The sequence below is a fragment of the Pipistrellus kuhlii genome, unplaced genomic scaffold (assembly GCF_014108245.1).
Source record: "Pipistrellus kuhlii isolate mPipKuh1 unplaced genomic scaffold, mPipKuh1.p scaffold_m20_p_3, whole genome shotgun sequence".
Lineage (NCBI taxonomy): Eukaryota > Metazoa > Chordata > Mammalia > Chiroptera > Vespertilionidae > Pipistrellus > Pipistrellus kuhlii.
The window spans coordinates 34,112,868-34,133,905 of NW_023425529.1; the positions used below are offsets into that span (position 1 = coordinate 34,112,868).

General features: G+C 35.4%; 1 protein-coding gene across 5 annotated transcripts in view; it reads right to left on the reverse strand.

The window, feature by feature from the left end:
• Positions 1–21,038, reverse strand: part of CPNE8 (copine 8) — a 179,514-nt gene that overhangs the window by 67,425 nt on the left and 91,051 nt on the right. For all 5 annotated transcript variants that reach the window (XM_036455438.2, XM_036455442.2, XM_036455440.2 and 2 more), the window contains 3 exons: positions 19,500–19,603; positions 13,076–13,180; positions 10,421–10,462 (listed from right to left, as the gene is read on the reverse strand). In XM_036455438.2, coding sequence (XP_036311331.1) covers positions 10,421–10,462; positions 13,076–13,180; positions 19,500–19,603 — 251 coding nt within the window. The remainder of the gene's footprint in view (positions 1–10,420; positions 10,463–13,075; positions 13,181–19,499; positions 19,604–21,038) is intronic.

Below are 21,038 nucleotides of genomic sequence, written 5' to 3' on the forward strand. Positions count from 1 at the left end.
ATTTACACACAAGCACAAGCCTTATTTGCCTCCTGAATAAAATTAAAATATGCATCAAAGTCAATGATTAAGGAAAAGATTAATGTTGTGCCTTTAACTGATTGATCTGATTATAATTTCCCATCATGTGTAAAATTAAAAGGCTCCTGTGAGAAGAGTGATTCTACAGTAATATCCTGTTATTCCCAGACATAATGAGTACCTTCAATATAAACTTTCCACTTCAACCATAATGCAAGTTGTATGTTGGTTTTCAACCAACAATGTCTTTTAATGCTTGTTTTGAGCACATAGATAAGGTCAGAGAGGAATCAAGTTATTTGGAATGCTTTTTACTCATTTAGTGTTCTTCTTTCCACTATCACTACCCCCAGGCTACTGAAGCAGAAAATCAAGTTTAGACAAAAGCTTAGGCCTGTCACAGTGAATTTCAGAGTTAGGAAGGGAGCTCAGGAGCCATGAATGACTTGACAGAGGAATCTATCCTGTTCTGCCTGGTGGTAGCTTGGAAGTGTGCAGGATAAGCCAGACACAGGGAGAAGAGTTCATTATCTCCTACTTCCAACCCCTGTGGCCCAATCCAACACTTGTCTCTTCATTGGTACATTTCCTCTTTTATCTCCTCACTAGTCTAAACAATGGAATAGCATTGGGTGACATTTTCAAACCATATACTGTCATCAACTACCCCTGGATATGAAACACTGATGAGGACACATCACCTCTCTGGTATCCTCACCAATAATGCCTAATCAAATCTAATCATAGGAAAAATAAGGCAAACAAAAATTGAAAGGCATTAGCCAAAGTAACTGGCCAATACTCTTCAAAAGTGTGGAAGCCCTGAAAGAAAAGGAAAGACTGAAGCACTGTCACAGACTGGAGGATAATATAAAGATATGATGGCTTTTTCCTATTAGGACTTTTTTCAAAATTAGATTTTCAGACGTTTGAGGTGATTGTGCAGTTCTCGGTAAAATGTTACCCAAGTGAATTATTTATAAAGTTGCAAGTAACTGCAAACTTGGGTGAACAAATCTTGATGTCATTTCCTAGAGGGTTGTTTAGTTGACACTGGACTCTCTTTGACTCAGTTGCCAATTCACCTCCAAAGGCAGTCCAGCTGCTGAAGAGAGGCAAAGCATGGGAAGGAGAGATCTAGGTAAGATGTCTCTCTGAGCCCCTGGTGCCTCCCCCAGTCATTAGATGGGTGATAAGAGGTTAGGCAGTGGCAAAAGAAGGTTGAAGAGATTTTCTAAATTTATATTTGGTAATAATAATATATCCATATTGGCTATAAAATTGGCTGGTGAGATTTAAAATATATGTACAATTAAAATATCTGACAATAGCAATATGGTAGGTGGGAATTTGGCAAATGCATTACCTGGGGCAGGGGTAGAGTATACAATTGTCTTTACCAGAAGAATGCCACATAATTTATGTAGATACTAGAGGCCTGGTGCACAAAGATTTGTGTAAAAATGGGCCTTCCTTCTCCTGGCTGCCAGCACCACCTTTGCTCCAGGTGGAGCCGCCATTCTGCCTTTGCTTGGCCTGGAGCCACCTTTCTGCCTTCCCATGCTACCCAGAGGTCCACAGCGGCTGGGGCAGTGCTGTATGCCTGAGTCGTTGCCATGGTGACAACACAAGTACCCCCCACACTGGCCGTTCGGCATCTGTGTATTCAAATTAACCCACCATATTTGTTGGGTTAATTTGCATACTCGCTCCTGATTGGGTGTCATGAAGGTGCGGTCAATTTGCATCTTTCTTTTTTATTAGTGTAGATCCTGCCCTTAAAGCGGAGTCTAACTCCCACTCCTTAGTTTAGCCTGTGCACAGTGACTTCTTTCCAGGGAGTATAGCTTAGAAAGGGGGTAAAAGAGTAGCTTTATAGCAGAGAAACCTGGCAGCCACTACTTCAGTCAAATGATCAAGGTTAACATCAACAGTGGCAACTCATGCTGCTAGTGTGATATGACATGATAACAACGACACTTTACCTCTGTGGTGGTGCCAGACTCAGGAGGTGGCAAAGGCTGAGTTGCATAGTTCTAAGTCAAGGACCACTTTTCCCTTGCACAATGGCACCAGCAGTCCTATGCAGAGCCCTCCTTCCACATGGCTATATCTTGGTCTTTGTTAGTCTGGTGAACTCTTCTGTCCTCACCCTGAAAATTCCCTGAGACCCCACACTACCACAAAGGTATACAAGCCCCTGGCAGGTGGGGCTGGTGTTGGTATATCCTGACACTTTTGATGAACCCAGAACTGGTGCCGAGTTTGAATCAGTATCAACCTGGTGAATACCACTGGTGCTTAACCAGTGACTCACTAAGAAGCCACCTCCCCCTAATAGAGTACCATCAGAGCCTCTTTCTGTGACTGGGATAACAGGCAGTCAGCAGACAGAGGTCGATATCAGGCTGTCGTGGGCCTTTTGTTAGCCTGTCCCTGGGCTTGGGGCTGGTAAAAGCTAGACTTGGTATGCAGCTTAGCCCCTCCCATGTGTACCCAGACCCAGCAGAGGCAACCACAAACTGTGAATCACTTTATAGCCTGAAACAGTTAACCAGGGCTCTTTACAGGCAGTGCCTGACATCCACCTGCACTGGAATCCCTCCCAAGAGGCCTGGAACAACAAACCCAGTGGATGACTTCATACCACATCAGAGCATGACCCAATTATCTCCACAAACAGCCCACTCAAAGGAAGATCTCAGCAGGCACCAGATCATGCTGGGCGAATTCAGCTTCATAGATTCAGCTCCCACACACCACCTCATATACTGTGGTCTGAGTCAATCCTCATAGCCAGCCTGAGAGTTACCACCACCCACGGATAGGCTAACAGCAGTCAAAATTCAACTATAACAGGAGAACTCACAAAACCCACACAACAGACATTCCTAGAGCACCTAGTGCAGGTGATCAGAGAGACTGCACCATCAAGTCCCAGGAGACACCTACTACATACGGCCACCATATCCAGACTGGAAGACATAGCTGGTTTACCTAATACACAGAAACACACACAGAGAGGCAGTCAAAATGAGGAGACAAAGAAACAAGCCACAAATGAAAGAATAGAAGAAATCCCCAGAAAAGGATCTAAATGAACCAGGTCACTGTTCGGTGTGTAAGAGGCAGCCAATCAATGATTTTCTCTCATTATTGATGTTTCTCTCTCGCCCTGTCCCTTCATCTCTAAAATCAATAAGAATATATATATATATATATATATATATATATATATATATATATATATATATTTAAAATTTAGAAACATCTGTCTATTCTCACATTGATGTGTAGCCTCTGTTCAGAATCTCTGTGTGCTCTCCTACTACTCCAAGGACATTTTCCTGGATTCTCCAGGCCACCCCACAACAGAGCAATTAAAAGGTTACCTTGGCAAAGAAAAGGGCTTCCAGTACCCTACCTCTCATCTACTTTGATGGTTGCTAAAAATTTTGAATATCACCCCTGATATTCTCAGAGTGAAATAAAATTTGTAAGAGGAAAGGCAGATTTAGTGCTGAAATTGATGGTTAATTCCAAATTGGAAATAATTAGACTCAGCCTTCTTCTTATAAAATAAAAAGCTAACTGTAAAGGTCCTTTCCATCACTGAGGACTGTAATATTATAGCAAAATTAGAATTTAATTTACATTCCAATTTGACTGATGACATTCTAATGGAATCAAATAAATAGTAAGGTGGTCAGAAATCAAAATGTATACTATTTGTTGACTTGAATTAGATAGTTCCACTGTGGAGTTGGTAAAAGCCATCAGTATTTAAATATGGAATAAAGCATAAAATGTAATCCGTATGACAGATATATGATCTTAATATAAAATCTAAGATGTCTGCAAATGGTTGAAAAAAAAAGACAAAAATGACAGCTGAATTAATTACTCATTGCCTGAAATTTCACTAGAGAAATTAAAGCTCTCCTATTATTCAAGATAATTTCATAGTTTCAAGTAAAGGGTGGAAAGGAGGAGATCTAAAAGCACTGATGGAGGATTGAGTGTTCATTAGAGAGATGACAGTTATTTCAAATACTCTCTTCTATAGCATTGAAATAACACAGCAAGAAGCTACTACGTTAAAAGCCCTGCAATCTGCTCAGTGAGAAATAACAAAACAAAACACGGTCCTTAACCTCAGCAGTTTACAGTTTCATATGAGAGATAAAGCAGAAACAAATCATTTCAACCTAAGTTATAATGTGTTAGACAAGCTAATAAACATTCCTAAATGGTAAGCACAACACTTACCATTAACTGAATTTAGATACATAAGGAAAGCTTTCTGACAATTGACAGCATTCAATTGGGCCTGTATAGAAAACCAATGGGCAAAAATGAACACAGAATAGCTTTCAAAGTGTCAAGGTTACCTAAGCAAGTTTTGATGCTAGAAAAATACATGCCAATCCTGAGACATCCCCAAACATATCCTGCAAATATCTTTTAGTAAAGGGTCAGTGTTTATACAATTTTCTTTGTCTTGAAAATTAGAACAAGCTTTTTAACCCCTTGAAATATAGATCTGATAGAATCCAAAACCACTCCAGTTGAGTGGAAGAATATAACAAAACATATTAAGAAAAATTAAAAATATTATTATATGAAGATTGGAGTTTTTCATTAAGTCATATCACTTGGCAAACACTTTAGTACATAATAAATGCTCAATAGCAATTTTTTACAAAAGTGATAAAAAAAAATATATTACTTAAGCCCTAGCCAGTTTGGCTCAGTGGCTAGAGTGTCAGCCTGTGGACCAAAGGCCAGGTTCATTTTCAGTCAAGGGCACATACCTAGGTTGCAGGCTCCTCCCCCACCCAGGCCCTGACCAGAACTTGTGCAGGAGACAACCAATCGATGTGTTCCTCTCATATTGATGTTTCTCTCTGTTTTTTCCTCTCTCCCTAAAAATCAATGAAAAAATATACTTGGGTGAGGATTAACAAAAACATTACTTAAAAATTTAATAGGTGGAAGAAAAAATAGTATGTCAGTAAGTAACATATACATTATTAAATTCCATTTATTAACGTTTTTTAAGTATCAAAGAAGTGATAGGTAGTGGAACAAGGAAAGCAGCCAAATTTTGTCTACTGAATATGCTTTTAGGACACAGAGTTAACTGCAAGCAAATAGAGGGATATTGTTAGGAAACGGTTAATTAGAATAAGTGAAGACATTTATAATAAATTTTAAAATATAAAAGGTTTGCACATGCCTTTCCTGAATGAGTTATCATGTCTTAGACAACTTAAAAGTAATCACTTATTTCATATTATGATGATGCATAATCACAGGAACAAAACATCAAATGCATTTATCAAATGTTATCTTCAAATGTAACTAAAAGCTGATAGCATCCATACACATTTCACAGATAAATGAGGTTTGCCCTTATAATAAGTATCATTCTTTAAAATGACTAGATTCGATAAAATACAAAGTGATAATAGACATCAGAAGCAGTTCACTGGCTGAACCCTTCCTTCAATTCATCATTTCCTGGGAGACAGTGCTCCACTTGGTGGCCCATTTACAATCAGTCCCACATTAAAGTCACATGGTTTTAATGCAGAGTTGTTCCACTAATGCTCCCTGAATTTTAATTGAAACTACACAAAGCCAGCTGAAGCAACTTCAATCAAGGAAAGCTTTTTAAGGATACCTCCACTGATTGCTTTGTAACCAAGACTAGTCAGTTTCTCAGCACTTCAGGTTGTCAATTGTTAAAATGAGATTTGAATATTCATTTTGCACATTCCTTGAAGAAATTGTGGGGACAATGGGGATGATTTAAGCAAAGTGGTTTAACTTGTGGAAAATTAAGTACATTTACACTGGTTATTCATATCAGGGTCAAGTAATGCCTCTGCACTCTAAGCCATTGTTAACTGTTGAAATAATAAAAATGACTACATTTCTTCAATTCTAGAGGAACTCAAGGCAAGGAACCTAACTTCACCTCAACTGGCTATTTGCTTAACATCATTACCACATTTTAGTAGGCCTCATAGATACACAACACGTTTGCTTTAGAAATAATTTGAAGTCGATGAATTGAGTCAAACACACCATCAGAATTATGACTCAAGATCACATCACTTCTGAAAGTCTGTGAATATCATCACCTGAAGTACCTAGCTAGTAAAAGGAAATGTGATTGTAAGCAAGTAACACTGCCAAGCATTTTCCACTTGAATCTTTGAATAAAATATTCTCTCTAGATGAAAGACCACATTATTTCTTGGTTTCTTATGGTTACATTAATACAAAAAAATGTAGACATTTGAACAGTTTTTCCATGTTTTATAAAGGGACAATTCTAAACTTCTGTTATATGCTGGGAAAACATTTCATCTGATATGTAATTACTGAGGATGTAGACTGTATTAAAGTCTACATGATGTTGTCCAACATGGTAGCCACCAACCATATGTTGATTTAGGTTGGTTACTTAAAATGCAGTTACTCTGAATTGGGATGTGCTATAAGCATTAAAATACATAGCAGATTTCAAAACTTAGTATAAAAAGTGTAAACATTTCTTGCCCTGCTGGTGTGGCTCAGTGATTGAGTATCAACCCCTGAACCAAGAGGTCACCTGTTCGATTCCAGATCAGGGCACATGCCCAGGTTGCTGGCTAGATTCCTAATGAGGGGCGTGTAGGAAGCGGCCAATCAATGTTCCTATCTCTCTATTCTTTTCCCTTCCTCTCTCTCTCAAATCAATAAAATAAAATATTTTTAAATGTAAAATGTATCAATAATTTTTATATTGATCCTACATTAAAACAATATTTTAAACATATAGGATTAAATAAAATATATCATTACATTAATTTCACTGTTGTACTTTTACTTTTTAATATTGCCACGAGAAAATTTGAAATTACTTATGTGACACACCTTACATTTATATTGGAAAATGCTGATCTATACTGTTAAAAAAAATCCACTGAACAAATAATCTTTTCTAAAAAGAGTGATATGTGCACAGGATTTTTGACAAATATTAAAAGTGACAGGGAAAAAACATAAAGAATAGGAAACAATCTGCTGATAATTATATTCATTATGAAATATAATGGTTATCATATATTCACTCTGACTTAAGAGAAGAACTTGGGAAATTATGTCAGATAAACAATAATAAATGGAAAAGGAATAATAGCCCTGTGCTATTAAATCACACAGAACCACAAGCCAGAATATCAGCTTGTATAACAATCTATACAGTGACTATGACTATTATTACTGCATTATAAAACTAATATATGGATTTTAGGTTTTATACATAATTTTTATTGCAGACTAATATGTTTTTTAATTTCATACATATTATTTAGTTAAAAGTTTTCAAGATTTAATCATGATTTTAATTTTTCCTTTTCTAGTTCACCCACAAACTAATAATTTTACTAACTTTGAAAAATGCTACTTTAATGCACATGAATTATATTATGGACTGAAATTTTTCATACAAAATGTAAAGCTATATTTTGGATTAAAAAAAGATAATTTTACCCCAACATCGAGAAGCTATTAACACTTGTAAAACACAAAACCTTTCTCTAAATATTCTACTAATCATAATTCATTTCCAAGAAATGTTTAAAGTATCCTTAACAACCTCTCCATCCTAATTTCACTTCCATTGATACCAATAAGTCTTTAACTCCCCAGATTTCTTTTGAATGTGCTGTTATGGGAGGTATGTAGAAGTGAAATTTAAAAATTAATCAACACTATATCCACCAATGCCAATCTTTCCCCAAAGAGTTGATTGTATAATGACAACATGAGTTTACAACATAAATCTAAATATTTAACTTGTTTCTAAATCCATGTCTCGAAAAGTAAATCATTTTTGTTGAAAAACTTTTTCCCAATATAAACATATTCTTTTAAGTACATTTCATAAATGACCTCTTTCTCTATTTTTTTCCCTATCTCTCACTTGCTCTTGATCTCATTTTAGTTGTCATTCTCATAATCTAACCTTTCTTAAATAGCCCTTGGATTCCTTTAATTACCACATTATCAATTACCAAAGAATCATAGGGTAAGACCAATGTTTAGGTTGAAGGCTTTTATTTAAGTGCCAGAATTTTTAACTATAATGTTATAGAAATATATAGTATATTAATTATGAGTACACCACTGGAAGCATACTGGAGAGTTCAGATCTTGGCTCCACCATTTACTAGCTATGTGATTTTGGCCTATTGCTTCTTTGCCTTGTTTTCTTCACCTATAAAATGGTATTGATATAAGGTGGGAGGGGCAAAAGTAGCTTTACAGTTGTTTGTAAGTGAAACAGAGTTTATATTTATATTATTATTTATTAATTATTGTAAACCTACTTTTATCCCACCCTTTATAGTATTTATCTCTTATTATGAAAATTAAATGGGAAATAAAATAAAAAATGCTTAAAGAAATCTAGCATATTAGAAACAGTCAATAAGTCATATCCTGTATAGAAATGCTCAAAATTCTAATAGCAAAACAAAAGATAACTGAATTTCAAGGTAATTCTAATTTTCAAAGCTATTTTAAAATGTTGTGGCTCAGACAGGCTAAAGACAACAGGAGAGTAATAAAACTCACCCTTCAAAGCAAGGCAATAAAATATCTACAATTTGCGAATTTGGATTGAATTGTCATGGATAACAATAAATCTGAATTGATACCCCTAGTTTATAAGTTATTAAATTAAAATTTCCCCAAAAATACTAGGAAAAGGCCACAGCTTTTGCCCATTCTCAATTAAAATGTATATAATCTATTATAAAACTTTATAGGACGTACCCTATATTTATATCATCTGGATATGTGATAAAAGGCAGAATGCCTACTTTACTCAGATTGGCATGTTACTCAGATTGGCATTGTTTCTTTTCCTATTTATTCTGAGGAGCAAAACTCATTTTCTCAGTGAATAAGTTTTAGTGAAGCAATCAGGCATCAGTCCCTAGAGAAAAACATTAGGTTATCTTGTGAGGTTTCTTCAGAATGCAAGTAGAATTTGTGTAAAGAAACTAACAAATAATTAAATAAGTATTCTGACAGAAATGCAAAGACCAGTGATACAGCATTGATCATCTCTAAGTATAAATGTCAAAAAATGTTAGGCCACTTTAGCACAATCATGTTTGGGTTATAATTTAAAGCCTGAAATCACTGAGTCTTATATAAACTGTTTGGTAATTGCTACCATGTGGAGTATAATCTCTACCTCTCTCTCCATCCTCCCTTATCACGCCTTAGAAAGGAGAAAATAACAATTGGGTTAAACTCTGTTTTGCTTACTCACAGCCTAATGCACCATATGTGTGAGTGTATGTGTAAATGGCACTTACATGCTTGCATGAGGTGCTCCAATTAGGCATTTTCCCACCCAAGCAGCAGAAAGGTGAGGGGAGGTGTCCTCTCAGGACAGGCCAATCTTTTTTTATCCAGTCTGTTCCTATATTTAATAGGAGGGTTCAGGTATCCAGACCATGAGAGCTTGGGTGCTGGCTTGCATACAATGTGGAGAGAAAGCCCTTAGATCTTGAGCTTTAACCTCATGCTTTAGCTCCATTTACCAGTCACCTCAGGGCTGGATTTTAGGGCATGTAGCCAAGTAAAATCAAATGCCCTTTGTTTTCCAATTTGTCATTCTCCTTGGCCAACCTATGTTCACTTCCTGGAACCACCTGGAGAGACCATTATCTAGGCCAATGCAAGATTTGAGCATTTCTGCCTACCTTGGCTTTAACATCATCTAAAAAACACCTCAAAATCAACCCCATGTAAAACAATAGTAACAGTGAGACAATATTTAAGAAGAAAGGAAAAAAGTAGTACATTCTTGCCATTTTCTCCCCTCTATTCCCTCTTTTTTAGTCTTTAACGTCTGCTGTGATATACAGAGGGAGTCCATAATTGCGGAACTCTGAACAAGTATTTTTACTGGCAATTATCAGATCTAATGCTTGCATTTCACTTTGTTGTTTGTTGTGAGAGGTATGTCTGTTTTGGAGGGAAAGGGGTGAAGACTCAGGTGTGTTCTCAGGAGTGATATGGGATATAATGATTATAGGAATCTTCAGAGAGATTGTGAGATACAAAAATAAAATGATATCTGTAAGTTGGACACCCTGAGAAATCATCTGATCCAAATTTACTACATTACTGGAAATGAGAAAGACCACTATTTTAATCTCCACATTAAAGAAAATACACTCATTCTTAAAATCACATATAAACACATCAGTAATATTTGGAAAAAGAGGACAAAATTAAATGCAAAAACATAATCATTTCAATATACTTATTTATTAAAGCATATTAAGTGTCAGGAGCAAGAATAAAAAAAGAGACAATGTCTTACCTCCCATCTCGTTCCCAGTCATATACCTCTACTTTGATTGTTCTGTCCATGAGAAAAACATACACATAAAGTTACTTAGTAAGATCAAAATGATATATAAACCAAAGAACTTATGTCCTTACTAGAGGCCCGATGCACAAAATTCATGCACAGGGGTGTGTATGTCCTCAGCCCAGCCTGCACCCTCTCCAATCTGGGACCCCTTGAGGGATGTCCGACTGTCAGTTTAGGACTGATCCTGGTAAAATAGGGCCTAAACTGGCAGTCAGACATCCTTCTCACAATCCAGGGCTGCTGGCTCCCAACTGCTAACTTGCATGTCTGCCTGATTGCCCCTAACTGCTTCTCTCTGCCAGCCTGATCACCCCCTAACAACTCCCCTGCCAGCCTGATTGATGCCTAATTGCTCCACTGCCAGTCTGATTGCCCCTAACTGCCCTCCCCTGCCAGCCATCTTATGTCCACATGGGGGCAGCCATCTTTGGCCATATGGGGGCACCCATTTTGTGGGTTGGAGTGATGGCCAATTTGCATATTACTCTTTTATTAGATAGGATAGAGGCCTGATGCACAGGTGGGGGTTCCCTTAGGGCATGGAGTGGCCTGGGTGAGAAGCCTGTGGTGGTTTGCAGGCCAGCCACACCCCCCAACAACCCAAGCGGGGCCCTGGTATATGGGATTTATTTATCTTTCATAATTGAAACTTTGTAGCCTTGAGCAGAGACTAGGGCAGGCCAGGGTGGGTGGGAAGCTTGGCTTCCTCCATTGCTGGGGACAACCCAAGCCTCCTTCTTGCTCCAGCTCCATAGCTGCCATATTTGTTGGGTTAATTTGCATACTCACTCCTGATTGGCTGGTAGGTATGGCTTGTGGACATAGAGGAGGTACGGTCAATTTGCATGTTTCTCTTTTATTAGATAGGTTAGGCACAGCCCATGGATATGGGCCATAGGATAGTGAAGACCTGGGGGGAATAGGGACTTGGAGGACAGGGAGTTAAGGGGAGTAAATGGGAGACATCTGTAATACTATCAACAATATAAAATATACATCAAAAATAAAATAAATGAACTGTAGTTTTTAGAGTATGCCTGGAGACTTTACACAGTAATTTGAATTTGTCTTTGATAATTTTATTGCTAAATTCAATTTATATCTTAGCTGAGGTTTCTAAAATCTGCATTGACTCTGTAAAGGAAGCAGGGAAAGTATATGGGAGAGATGTCAAGTGTGACAGAGCTCCTTCTTCAACAGGGAGGCATTCAGCTGCACCTCTACTTTTGAAAACACTGTCAGAATAGGACTTCTCATCAGAACATAGACTAGGTTCCCAGGAAGGGTTTGTAAAAACATTGTCGGACCTCATCCCCAGAGTTCCTGGGTCAGTAAACCTGGGTTAGGGCCTGAGAATCTGGATTTCTATGAGGTTCATAGATTTCTATGAGAATCTGAATTTCTATGAAAAGGTATGAGAAGCACTCTTTTAGAAAAAGGATAACCAGTTAATTAAATTATAATCCAATTAAATTAATAAAATAAGTCAAATGTCATGATACATTTTAAAATAAAAGTGATGACATATTGGTAATCAATAGTTTCTTTTATAATATTAGTTAACAGAATAAATTCCCAATTTCCTAATATACAAGTAAGGAGATAAATAAAATCAAGAGACTGAGCTTTTACTTTCTATTTATTTGCTTTTCTTTTGTAGTGAATAGGGTTATAACCTTCCAATCAATGTTATTTAAAAATAAATCTATGATATTAAGAAATGTTTAGGTATATTGTGGAAAGATCTTCAGAGTCATCACACCCACCTACCAGATCTATAGGTTCAGCAACTATGAGAACAGTGCTGCAAATAAAAGTTTCTGGAGCTTTTTAGGGTTGATAATATATCTAGTCATAGTATTATCCTATTTAATAAAAGAGTGATATGCAAATTGACCATCACTCCAATACACAAGATGGACACAAGATGTCCACCACAAGATGGTCAGCAGGGAAGGGCAGCTGGGAAGGACCCAGGTCTGAAGCGGAGGGCAGTTAGGGACAATCAGGCTGGCAGGGGAGCAGTTAGGCATTGATTAGGCTGGCAGGGGAGTGGTTAGGGGTGATCAGAATGGCAGGCAGAAGCGGTTAGGGGCAATCAGGAAGGCAGGAAGGCAAGCAGTTGGAAGCCAGCAGTCCTGGATTGTGAGAGGGATGTCCTTTGAGGGGTCCCAAATTGAAGAGGGTGCAGGCTGGGCTGAGGGACACAACCTCTTCATGCACAAATTTCATGCACCGGCACTCTAGTATCTCATATATTCACTTACGCCAGTCTAGGAAGACAATACCAAATGAAAGCCTTGAGGCAGTGAAAATTGTTGAATGACTTTTGAATAGTAATATGTTAAAACTTAAACTAATATTCAATATCTTTTTAGGGCTTTCCTCATTTTTCTTCTTGGAATTACAGTCAGTTCAACCAATTTTAACTTACCAAATTACCCCTCTTCACCAAAACATAAATAAATTATTCATTCTTTTGTGCATACACAGTTACATCAGTAAAGAAGCTACTTTAATATTTTTTAATCGACTTAGGATTATTGAATACAAAATTAGAGTAAATAATCAAAGCTCTCAGAAAAGTTGTCATTTCTTTACCTGTCATAATCGCCATTACATAATGCTCGGACTGAGATCTTGAATGCTTGCCATACAGGATTTAGAGTATTTTTGACAACTTCTGTCTTATGACAAATTGTAAAACTGTAAAAAAAAGAATTTTCAGTTATTTCTGTGATTCAATTACATATCATTTTAGTAGTCATTCTTCTCTCTCTTTTGATGCAGAATAAATGTTGCCATTCCATTTTTTGCTACTATATCATTTAATAAGAAGGGGTTTGTGGTTTTAAAACTTTAAAAATTAACTCACTATAATATAAAGCAATAAGATTTTGAATTAAGTCTACTACAAATGATATTCTTCTAAAGCTGCTTTGTAAACAATCTCTAAATATTGTGATGACATATTAATACAGGGAACAATATCCACAGGTCACTGAAAATATGACAGTTATCAAGAAAAGCTGTTTTGCTGGAATATTGAGGAGAAAAATCTGATTGGAATGGGTTTGAGAAAGAGAAGAGGAACTGAGGCAGAGTCTATAAACATTTTTGAGGCGTTCAGCTTTAAAGAGAAATTGGGGGAAAGATTAGGCAAGTGAAATGTTTTTTTTTAGTTTTGCTTGTTTGTTGGTTGGTTTGCTGCTTTTTAATTTTTTTTTTTTTTCAAGTAGAAGGCAACCACAGTACGTTTTGAGCTAAAAGAAACTACCAAGAAGAGAGGAACCAATCTGTGAAGCGTGAGGGAAAGGGGAGAAAGGCTGGAGCAATGTGCTTTAGGCGATGCATGTGGATCCAGGGCATCGGTGGAGGACTTGCCCTTGGAAGCACTGACAGTCCTTCTTCAGGGACTTTCAGGAAGCCACAGCATCACAGCACAGGGTAGATGCTATGATGCGATCATGAGGAAGATCTCCAGTTGCTCCCATTTTCTTATGATATAAGAAGCATGATTATCAGCAAAGAAGGAAGAGGGCAGAGTGCCCAAGTGTCTGGGAGAGAGGAAAAGTTGATGGTTTGAGGAAAAAGAGTAGGACTTTTTTACAGAGCCCAAGGGCCTATTTAAAATTAACATCATCAGCCTGGCCTGCCTGGCTCAGTGTTTGAGAGGTACATTGCAGGGATTTATTATGAGAGGAAGGGAGAGGGAGAGAGACAGAAACATCAATGATGAGAGAATTATCATTGATTGTCTGCCTCCTGCACACCCTTTAACCTATGAACCTGATTGATTCCTGATCAGGGCACAAGCCCAGGTTGCGGGCTATATCACCAGTAGAGGGTGTGCAGGAGGCAGCCTATCATTGATCCCCTCTCATCATTGATGTTTCTATCTCTCTCTCCCTCTCCCCTCTTCTCTGAAGTCAATATAAATATATTTTAATAAAATTAAATTAAATTAACATGAATTTTAGGAAGATCACTCCATAAGTGGTTCCTTCTTTATCTAGACTGAAAACTTCTATATTTCTGAAGAATTCCTTGATGGAAGATAACTCAAGAATATACAATAAGAAGGAGAATCCATGGAGCCTTAAACTCAGTTTTCCGTGTTGTTTCCACCAAACTATGCAATTTTTAGACATTAATAGAGTCCTGTAAATGTTCTTGCCTGATATGAATTATGCAGCAGTTCATGAACTATAAAATGTTTAAAATATTCTTAGTTAGGATAATACATAAACTCAGTGCTCACCGATCCTTTATTCATGAAGTATTCTAATGACAGGATTCTCTCTAACAGTCATGAACATAAGAACATGTGCCCTTAGCCCTCACAAGAAAATAATATATTTTGTAAAGCCTTTGAGTCTATCTTCTTCCTTTCAGGAAAGAAGGTTTGTTTATATTAAAACATCAAATAGAAATATAATATCAAGAGTTCAAGTATTCATGATGAGAATTATGGTATAATGCCATCACTTTCCTGATAGTATCCTCACCAATCTAAAGAAACTCATGCTTCTTACTAAATTGAAAGAGCTCTATGGTCAATGCTCTAAGAAATGACTCACTTAAGCAATTTAGGAACCACTGGGGATAAAGCTATTAAAGAGAAGACTCAGAAAGATGCCAAGATATCTAAAGTACAAAGAAGAAAAGAAAATAGGACCAGAGAGAGATAGGCAAAAAACAGACAAATAAAAAAAAAAGGGGGGGGGGGGGACTCAAATGAGAAAAATAAAAGTACACAAAATGGTTAAGAAACATTCTTAGGGACAAAAATTACATATATTGTTTTGTTTTAGAAAAAGGTACCTGCCTTTCATCTTAATACAATACATTCTTAAAGATCTACAAAGGGGCCTTGCCTGCTCTTCTTCTATTGTATCACATTCTACTATGTATTAAGTCTTTGGTATGGTGACAGATTAGATAGATAAATAGATAGAGAGATGATAGATGATAGATAGATAGATAGATATAATAGATAGATAATAGATGGATGGATGGATAGATAGATAGATATAATAGATAGATAATAGATGGATGGATGGATAGATAGATAGATAGATAGATAGATAGATAGATAACAACTGACTATTTTCACACCCAAATGCTCAAAAATCTACTGACTTCTTTTTGGCCTCTTAAGATTAAATCAAAACTTCTGTTATAGCCCTAATATCACCAGCCATAATAAATACTTTGACATTTGAAACTTCTTTTAAGATAGTGTGTCCTCATCTTAGTGAGGTATGCATGAGCCACATAGTCTTCTCTCTTTGATTAATCATTTTCGGTTGTAATACATGAGATGTGATACAGACAGCAAAATCTCACCAGAAATTCCAGTGCTAGTGTCACTAATGAAAATTCTGACAGGAGTCTGATGTAACTCTTTCTCACATTCAGGAGTATCTATATATATCTAAGGCTAATGTGCTAAGTGTCCAACTGTCAAGGTAATGACGTCATATAGCAATCCCTGGCTTTCCCTCCCTAGAGACTAGTCACCTTACAGTTTCTTCATCCCAGGAACACGACTTGCTTTATAGCCAGGTGGAGACATTTAACACTGGTAAACAAATGTCTATGAAGTGTTTTCAAGTGCCTCATTTCATTTGGTCCTCAGAGAAGTCGTGGAGTAGGTAGACAGGAGACTCAGTGGAATCCTATTTTCTTTTCATTAGCCAGAAAACAGAGATTTAGGAAGCTTAGAAACTTAACCCAAGTGAAAAGAAATAGGAAATGGTGGAACTTGAAAATAACCTCAGGTTTTCTCACTGCACAGAATATAGTCAAACACTGCTACAGTAAAATATCTTACCCTTTGTTCTCCCTGTATTATCTACAATAATAATCTGCTTTGTGTTTATATTTATTGCTGTGTTGCTGATAATTACCTGAGAGAGAAGTTGGGGTGCTTCACTGGGTTGGAGAAGGTTTAGCTAAATCAGAAAGCAGGTCTAATTATGCAAATTTATCTGTATATGTAAAGCTCTCACTGTTGCTATTTGCATACATATTTCTACCTGTCATTGTCGATCATGAATTTGGTTGACACTTCTATTATAGAGAAAGGGCGAATAGCGACATTAAAATATTTCTTCTAATTAATTTTCTTTCAGTGTGCACAAATTTGTGCACCGGGTCACTAGTTGTTTTATAAATATAAAGTGTATGGTTATATTATAAATGGCATTATAAGAAAAAATATATTAAATAATCTGTATTAAAGTATTTTAAATGATGCCATTTATAAAAATAAAATAAAAAGTAGCTATTCCCAATGGAAATTATTATCTAATTATTGAATATAAATACAGGTCAAGTTACCAAATTTAATGTAAAAGCAGAAAAGAAAAATTTATAATCACATATTATTAAGATTTATATTAATGTTTCTGGTTGAAATTAGTTTTATTCTTTCCTATTATATAAAATGAGCCATAAACACGTTAGGCAACAGGCAATTTTTGAAATAGCTCCATAGTCAAATAAATCCTAAAAATAAGACTAAAATCTTTACAGTCAAAAATAGAGACAGCCGGTTTGGCTCAGTGGATAGTGTTGGCCTTTGGACTGAAGGGTCCCAGATTCCATATCTATCTGGGGCACATGCCTGGGTTGCCAATTCTATCTCTAGTTGTGGGCATTCAGGAGGCAACAACTAATGATTTTCTCTCATCATTAATCTTTCTGTCTCTCTTTCCCTCTCCTTTACATATCTATATATGTATATATGTGTTTGTGTGTGTGTGTGTGTGTGTATATTAGAAGCTTATAAATAAAAAGTGAGAAATGCATATTTACTCATTTAAAACAAAACATATATATTAATATACTAATAAATATGTCTCATTACATATACTTGGATCTATCTGGTGAACTAGTTTTATGTGTGTAAATATAGGGTGTCCCAAAACATGTATATACACTTTAATAGCTGATAGCTCAATTTTGAAAATTAAATGCATTTTAATAAGCTTTGCCTTTATAGTTATTCAAAGTATATGTATACATTTTTTGGACACCTATATATGTAGGAAATATTCTGAAATGAGATTCATCAAATTTTAGTAATAGTTGTTTTTTAAATAATTTGAGATATTTTTATTAGTTCTATGCACTTTAATTCTTTAATATTGAGATTTTGTTTAATAACTAAGTTATCACTCAGACAAGCATAATAAATTCCTGCCATGCAACTCACATCAGTAGCATTAAATGTGTGATAGATTAAAATGTATAACTAATCTTTATCAATAAAGAAAACTAGAAGAATAAAAATAGAAAATTCAAGAAACAAGTAATTAGACAAGAGGAAACAAAAGAACATTGTGATTAAAAAATTTTTGAGTTCATTCTTTAATTTTTCTCTATCTTCAAAATGACTGGCAAATATAATTATTTCCTTTATTGTCCAATATTTTTCACATAGATAAAAACAGTGTTCAAATGCAAATGTTACTCTGACATCCTAAACACCAAAACAGAAAAGAAGTATGCAAAATTTAATAATATGATGCCATGATAGCCCAAAAGTGCCCAGTATCTGATCCAAAAAAATCCCACAGTAAGAAAAGCATCATTTCCTACTGGTCAATGTATTCATTTTAAATAACAAACTTTGAATTTTTATGTAACATTTTGTATATTTATTACATAGCATTGACATTATATAACTAGAGGCCCAGTGCACAAAATTTGCGCACTTGGGGGACTGCCTCAGCCTGGATTACGAAAGAGTACAGGCCAAGCTGAGGGACCCACTAGTGCATGATAGGGGCTGGGGAGTTGGCTAGCTGGGGAGGGACTGTCAGAGGGCTCCAGGGCATGTCCGGCCCATCTTGCTCACTTCTGATCAGTCAGACCCCAGAAGCAAGCTAACCAACTGGTCAAAGTGTCTTCCTCCTGGTAGTCAGTGCACATCATAGCGAGTGGTTGAGTGGCCTTTGTAATTAGCATATTATGCTTTGATTGGTTGAAGGGACAAACTGGAGTACTGGACACTTAGCATATTAGGCTTTTATTATATAGGATTATATTTATAAGTTTAGCACTATTGACAGGTATTGTGTTGTTGTTGTTTTTTTCATTCCAGTCCCTTAATTTTTCTCAAATTATGTTTTCTCTTTAGCTAATGTTTTTCTATGCATAATTAAGAAAAACAATATAAAAACACCTTACTAGAAAATAACAACAGCAGCAAACATTTAACTTATTCATATGTTATAGGCAAGCTTCTAAATTCTTTTTGCATAGTAACCCATGTAATACTCCCAATAACCCTATGAGGTAGATTTGATTATTAGTCCATTTACAGATGAGAAAACTGAGTTTCACATAGCTTAAAAAAACTTGCCTATGGTCCCAGAGCTATTAACTCATGATTTAAACCACAGCAACAAAAGTTAGCCCATAATTTTAACTGCTGAACTTTCCCACAAATACTGACATTACAATATGAATCAAAGAAAACAACAAAATGTATTTAGTGGTAGAATCATATGTATTACACTCTATAACCAGTGGATACATTTTCAAACCAAATAGAAACCAATCTATAATGACTGCAAAAATATTCAAATTACTGGAATGAAAAAGAAAGTTTTACTGAATGTTAGATATTATTAAAAAACAACAACCCTGTAGTATAAAAAAAAAAAAAAAAAACCCATAAAGTCAATTTCATTCTCTAAGAAAATAAAGTTCATAACAAGTCATATCCTCTGTCTAGAAAAATATAATTCTTCCATACTATTAAAACAACATTATAACTTTATAAAAAAGTAAAGAGGAAATGTTTCCATGAAGCTGAAAATCATTCATTTTAAATATCAAACAGAACATATGAAATGTTTAGAAAGTGATACGGTTATTGAGATGGAAAATCACATCAATTTTTAAAATAAAAATATTGTACTCTGTTTATCAATTTAATGAGCTTCTCTGAAATAAATAATACAAATAGCAACCTTATTTTAGTGTTAAAATGCATAAAATATAAATCTACCTGCCATCTTCATTACTTCGATAAAACACAAGAAAAGGATCTGATTTTCCAAAGAAGTCCTTCTTGTCCAACTTGTTAGCACAAAATTGCATCAGAACAGCATCCTGAAAACAGAATAAATATAATAGCTCCAAATCTGGATTACAAATAACCAGAAACTCCAGATCATAAATAAGACTTGAGAAGAAAAAAAATTTGAAATTTTCATGCAAATGGCCAAGTGTGTGAGAATCCTAGACAACATATAATTGTTTTAAAAGACCATGAGACTAAAAACTTGACTTTGTGTTTGTTCTAGTCACAAAACTACAACTTTAAAATCTATAACAATTTTCCTCTGAAAAGTGACATTATGCTAGGTACCTCTAGGTATCCAATATCATAATATAAATCTTCATTCATATCTCTGTTATTCAAGTATACATTTTTAGAACATAAGCATGTTTTAAATTCCTGAGTATCATGTATTGGATGTTAAGATGTATTAGATGATTAGATGAGGAACAAGATAGATCCAGACGCTAACCACATAGTTTACTATCTGGAAAGGGGAAAAGTTTTTTTTTCTTAATTATGCAGAGTGCTCCAAAATATCTCAATAACTACATTTTAAAATAATTTACATTGCATTGGACTTCAAGAAAAACAAAGCACCATCATTTTCATTTGTAATTTAAATTAAACATGTAGCATTTTAATCACTAGGCCAAGCCAATCATTTTTATCAAGCATTCATAATCTACATGATTTAGCTTAAAGTAAAACAAACTGGGGTGTAATAAACCATTATTCAATTAGGTAGTGTAAGTTTTTTAATGAAGTAGAAAATATGTAGCTATTTTAAGAATAAAATTACTGTTTTGGTTTGTTTTCTTTTTTTAACTGAAAGGAAATGCTAACAATTTTAGAAAGAGGTAGAGGGTCAAAGTAATTCAGATTAAATCAAAAGGTTATAATTTCAAATCCTATTTGATGAAAATGTTAACAATGACTAAAAAGGCACTTTCTTATTCACCATTTATTTGCAGAGTCCAGCAATACTGATAAAGCATCTACCTAAATTCTCATTATTTCCTTTCGGTAATTCCGGAACACTATACCAGAGAAACCATACTCTCTGTTTTTCATTCATTCACTGATATACTTACTTAACAAACATTTCCCAAGCAATACTCAGAGAAGTTTATAGGTCTAGATTTCTCATTTTCCAAAGTGTCGATAGAGTGTCATTTTACTTTGTTGTTTAGAATAGAGGTGATATCTTCTACCAGAGGAATACTCACATTAAAGCAGGCATTATGCTTCTAAGCAGGTGTAGTTAAAATATATATTTCAAAGAAAATTACAAGGGAAACACAGGCAAGAACAATGGGAACATCATTAATAACTCAACCTCCTCCACCATGATCACTTTTCAAATCTAAGGTTTAAAGTTTAAAAATTGATATACCATCCATTAAGGAAGTAGTGAGAGAATCTTCTGGATGATCAAACTATAAAGTCAAATTGAGAAGAAAGGACTGGGGTTTTGTTTTGTTT